Source organism: Nicotiana tomentosiformis, chromosome 7 (genome assembly GCF_000390325.3).
Source record: "Nicotiana tomentosiformis chromosome 7, ASM39032v3, whole genome shotgun sequence".
In the NCBI taxonomy this organism is placed as follows: Eukaryota; Viridiplantae; Streptophyta; class Magnoliopsida; order Solanales; family Solanaceae; genus Nicotiana; species Nicotiana tomentosiformis.
In genome coordinates this window covers 94224338-94229753 of record NC_090818.1, presented here as the reverse complement: position 1 = coordinate 94229753, position 5416 = coordinate 94224338, and the positions used below count along the sequence as shown (strand labels likewise).

Below are 5416 nucleotides of genomic sequence, written 5' to 3'. Positions count from 1 at the left end.
AGAACTCAAAGTGACCATACCGAGTCCGAAAAGTTGTCTTAGGGACATCGGATGCCCTAATCTTCAACTGATGGTAGCTAGATTTGAAGTCAATCTTGGAAAACACCTTGGCATCCTGAAGATGATCAAATAAGTCATCAATCCTCGATAACGGATACTTGTTCTTGATAGTGATTTTGTTCAGCTATCGATAATCTATACACATCCTCATCGTTCCATCCTTCTTCTTCACAAACAACACCGGCACACCCGAAGGAGAGACACTAGGTCTAATGAATCCCTTATCAAGCAAATCCTGCAACTGCTACTTCAATTCTTTCAACTCAACTGGGTCCATACAGTATGGTGTGGTAGAAATGGGCTGAGTGCCCGGAACCAAGTCAATGCATAAATCAATATCTCTGTCAGGTGGCTTCCCCGACAAATCTATAGGAAACACCTCTGGAAATTTGCGCACAACTAGTACTGAATCCATGGAAGGAACCTCCGCACTAGGATCATAGATATATGCCAAATATACTAGACACCCGTTCTCGACCATACATCGAGCCTTCATATATGAATTGACTCTACTAGTGGAATGACCAGAAGTCCCTCTCCACTCCAATCGAGGCAACTTTGGCATGGATAATGTCACAGTCTTGGCGTGACAGTCCAAAATAGCATAATAAGGTGACAACCAATCCATGCCTAAGATCACGTCAGAATCTACCATATCAAGAAGTAGAAGGTCTACCATAGTCTCATAGCTCCCAATAGAAACCACACATGAGCGATAAACATGATCCACCATAATAGAATCTCCCACAAACGTGGACACATATACAAAAGCAATCAAAGAATCACGAGGCATAACCATATATGAAGCAAAATATGATGACACGTATGAATAAGTAGAGCCCAAATCAAATAAAATTGAGGCATATCTATGGCAAACCGTAACAATACCTGTGATGACTGCATTAGATGAATCTGCCTCAGGTCTGGCTAGAAATGCATAAAAAGGGGGTTGAGCCCCATCACTCTGACCTCCGCCTCTCGGATGGCCTCTAACTGACTGACCTCCACCTCTAATGGCCTGACCACCACCTCTAACTGCCTGACCCCCGCCTCTAGATGGGTGGGTGGGCGGTGGAGAAATCGGTGCCGGAACCATGGCACGAGAACCCTAATGAGGCACACTACTCTGATGTCCGGGATAGTACCTCCTGATATGACCTGTACCTCCACACTAAAAAAACTCTCTCGGCTGCTACAATTGTTGAATATGGGACTTACCCTGATGGACCAGATAACCATTGTGATAGCTCTGAATCGATGGTGCACTGATGGGAGTTGAAGGTGCACCGTAGGATAGCTGCTCAGGACGGGCCTATAAGAACCACAACAGCCCGAAGCATCGTGGGATGCCTAGAGTGCTAACTGAATCAACGTGTGAGGGTGGCCTCTACCAAATGAACCCTTGACTCCAGACGAGGCACCACTGATACCACCAAAATAATGACGTCTCTTCTCAGATACCGCCTCCCTACCCTGACCACAAATTATCTCGATCTATCTAGCAATATCTACCACCGCTAGAAAGAAATATTATCCCCAGTCTCATTGGTCATCTGTAGCCTGATACCAAGAGTAAGGCCATCAATGAATCTCCTCACCTTATCCCTCTCAGTAGGGAGGAAAACAACTGCATGATGAGATAAATCTATGAATCGGGTCTCGTACTAGGTAACAATCATACTACCCTGCTAGAGGAACTCAAACTGCCTGCGATACTCCTCTCTCAGAGTAAAAGGAATGAACCTCTTCAAGAATAGCTGTGAAAACTGATCCCAAGTGAGTGGAGGCGATCCTAATGGTCTGGCTCGATCATAGTCCTGCTACCACCTCTTGGCGGAGCCGTGCATCAGAAATACCGCAAAGTCCACTACATTCGACTACACTATGCCCATGTTGCACAACTCCTCGTAGCAACTATCAATGAAATCATGTGGGTCCTCAGAAGGTGTACCACCAAATCGAATAGGAAATATCTTAGTGAACTTATCTAATCTCTTCAACCCCTAAGAAGACATCGCGGGCCTCTCCCCAGTCTGTGTAGCATTAATAGGCTAAACCACCCCAACTGGCAGAACTGTTAGAGTCTGATACATGGGAGCCATCTGCTCTAGAGTGTGGGTAGCTGGAGTTTAGGCTTCTCCCCTAGCCTGAGATATGGCTGGTGCTACAGGAAATGCACCAACCTGGGCCACACTATCCATAAGGCCCACTAAGCGGACTAGAGCATCCTGAAGTACGGGAGTAGCTATGAACCCCTCCGAGACCTGGACTGGGATGTACGAAGTCGCTCTTGAATCACCTTAACCCTCTTCCATAGCATCACGGACCAAATCAGTGCCCAACAACCTAGCCTCTCCAGGCTCAAACCAACCAATCGGCGAACGACATCGACTCCCATATAATGCCTCGTACGGCGCCATCTAAATACTCGGCTGGCAACTGTTATTTTAGGCGAATTCTATAAGAGGTAAGAACTGGTCCCATGAACATCCGAAATCCATTACACATGCGCGTAATATGTCCTCCAAGATCTGAATAGTGCGCTCAGACTGTCCATCCGTATGAGGATAAAACTATGTGCTCAGCTCAACCCACATGCCCAAATCACGTTGTACGGCTATCCAAAAATGTGATGTGAACTTCATGCCTCGGTTAAAAATAATGGAAATGGTCACGCCGTGCATGCAAATAATCTCCTGGATGTAAATCTGAGCTTACCGCTCTAAAGAATAGAAAGTCGCCACTGGAATGAAGTGTGCAGACTTAGTCAATCGGTCTACAATAACTCAGACTGCATCATATTTCTTCAAGGTCCGTGGTAAGCCTACCAAAAAAACCATAGTGATGTGCTCCCACTTCAACTCATGTATCTCCAATCTCTGAGTCAATCCACCCGATTTCTGATGCTCATACTTCACCTGTTGACAATTCAAACACCGAGATATATAAGAAACGATGTCTTTCTTCATTCTTCGCCAACAATAGTTCTGTTTCAAGTCACAATACATCTTTGTGATACCTAGGTGAATAGAATAGCGTGAACCGTGAGCCTCCTCAAGGATCAACTCTACATTTGGAACACATATCCGGCCTTGAATCTGCATAACACCATCATCACCAATCACCGCCTCCTTAGCACCACCCCGCCACACCGTATCCTTCAACACCAACAAGTGGGGATCATCAAACAGGCGAGCCTTGATACGCTCTAACAATGATGACTGTGCTACAACACAAGCAATAATACAGCTGGGCTCTGAAACATCCAATCTCCTAAACTGATTGGCCAAAGCCTGAACATCCATGGCTAATGGCCTCTCTGCTACCGATAAATATGCCAGATTGCCCATACTCTTAGCCTTTCTACTCAATGCATCGGCCACTACATTGTCCTTCTCTAGATGATATAATATGGTGATATCATAGTCTTTCAGCAACTCTAACCATCTCCGCTACTGCAAATTAGGATCCTTCTGCTTGAACGGGTGTTGGAGACTCCAATGGTAGGTATAGACCTCACAATGAACGTCGTACAAATAGTACCTCCAAATTTTCAACGCGTGCATAATGGCTGCCAACTCCAAGTCATGAATAGGGTGATTATTCTCATGAAACTTCAACTGCCGAGACGCATAGGCAATCACCCTACCATCCCGCATCAATACCGCGCCAAGCCTAATACGCGATGGATCACAATACACGGTATATGATCCCGAACCTGATGGCAACACCAACACCAGAGCTGTAGTCAAAGCAGTCTTGAGCTTCTGAAAGCTGAACTCACACTCGTTCGTCCATCTGAAAAGAGCACCCTTTTGGGTCAACTTGGTCAATGGAACTGAGATAGTTGAAAACCCCTCCACGTACCGACGATAATAACCCGCCAAACCCAAAAAGCTCCAAATCTCTAAAGCTGAAGCAAGTCTGGGCTAATTCTAAATTGTCTCAATCTTCTAAGGATCCACTCTAATGCCCTCGAAGAATACAACATGGCCCAAAGAGGCAACCGAGTCCAACCAGAACTCACACTTTGAAACTTGGCATATAACTGACGATCCCTCAGAGTCTGAAGTACGATCCGTAGATGCTTCTCATGCTCCTCTCGACTGCGAGAGTAGACCAAAATATCATCAATGAAGATGATCACAAAAAAATCCAAATAGAGCTTGAACACCCGGTTCATCAAATCTATAAATACTGCTGGGGCATTAGCCAAGCCAAATGACATCACTAAGAACTCATAGTGACCATACCGAGTCAAAAAAGTTGTCTTAGGGAGATCCGATGCCCTAATCTTCAACTGATGGTAGCCATATCTCAAGTCTATCTTGGAAAACACCTTGGCACCCTGAAGCTGATCAAATAAGTCATCAATCGTCGGCAACGGATACTTGTTCTTGATAGTGACTTTGTTCAACTGCCGATAATCTATACACATCCTCATCATTCCATCCTTCTTCTTCACAAATAACATCGGTGCACCCCAAGGTGATACACTAGGTCTAATGAATCCCTTATCAACCAAATCCTGTAACTACTCCTTCAATTCTTTCAACTCAACCGGGTCATACAGTATGGTGCGGTAGAAATGGGCTAAGTGACCGGAACTAAGTCAATGCAGAAATCAATATCTCTACCAGGTAGCATCCCCGACAAATCTGCTGGAAACACCTCTGGAGACTCACGCACAACTGGTAATGAATCCATAAAAGGAACCTCCGCACTAGGATCACGGATATAGGCCAGGCACCCGTTCTCGACCATACGTCAAGCTTTCACATATGAAATGACCCTGCTAGTGGAATGGCCAGGAGTCACACTCCACTCCAATCAAGGCAACATTGGCATGGCTAATGTCACAGTCTTGGCGTGACAGTCCAAGATAGCCTGATAAGGTGACAACCAATCCATGCCTAAGGTCACGTCAGAATCTACCATATTAAAAAGTAGAATGTCTACCCTAGTCTCATAGCTCCCAATAGAAACCACACATGAGTGATAAACACAATCTACCACAATAAAATCTCCCACAGGCGTGGACACATAAACATGAGCACTCAAAGAATCACGAGGCATAGCCATATATGAAGTAAAATAGGATGACACGGATGAATAAGTAGAGCCCAGATCAAATAAAATTGAGGCATCTCTATGGCAAACCGGAACAATACCTATGATGACCGTATCAGATGACTCTGCCTCAGGTCTGGCTGGGAATGCATAAAAATGGGGCTGAGCCCCACCACTTTGACCTCTGCCTCTCGGACGGCCTCTAACTGACTGACCTCCACCTCTAACAACCTACCCACCACCTCTAGCTACCTGAACCCTGCCTCTAGCTGGTTGAGCAGGCAGT

General features: G+C 45.5%; 1 protein-coding gene across 1 annotated transcript; it reads right to left on the bottom strand.

Annotated features, from left to right (window-relative positions):
• Positions 1-304: 304 nt before the first annotated feature.
• Positions 305-1156, bottom strand: LOC138896032 (uncharacterized). Its single transcript, XM_070180804.1, has one exon. The coding sequence runs from the start codon at positions 1154-1156 to the stop codon at positions 305-307; it is 852 nt and encodes a 283-aa protein (XP_070036905.1).
• Positions 1157-5416: the final 4260 nt, after the last annotated feature.

Bases quoted from the DNA above. Each gene is read 5' to 3' on its own strand.
- LOC138896032 (XM_070180804.1), bottom strand. From the start codon at position 1,156: ATGGTTCCGGCACCGATTTCTCCACCGCCCACCCACCCATCTAGAGGC.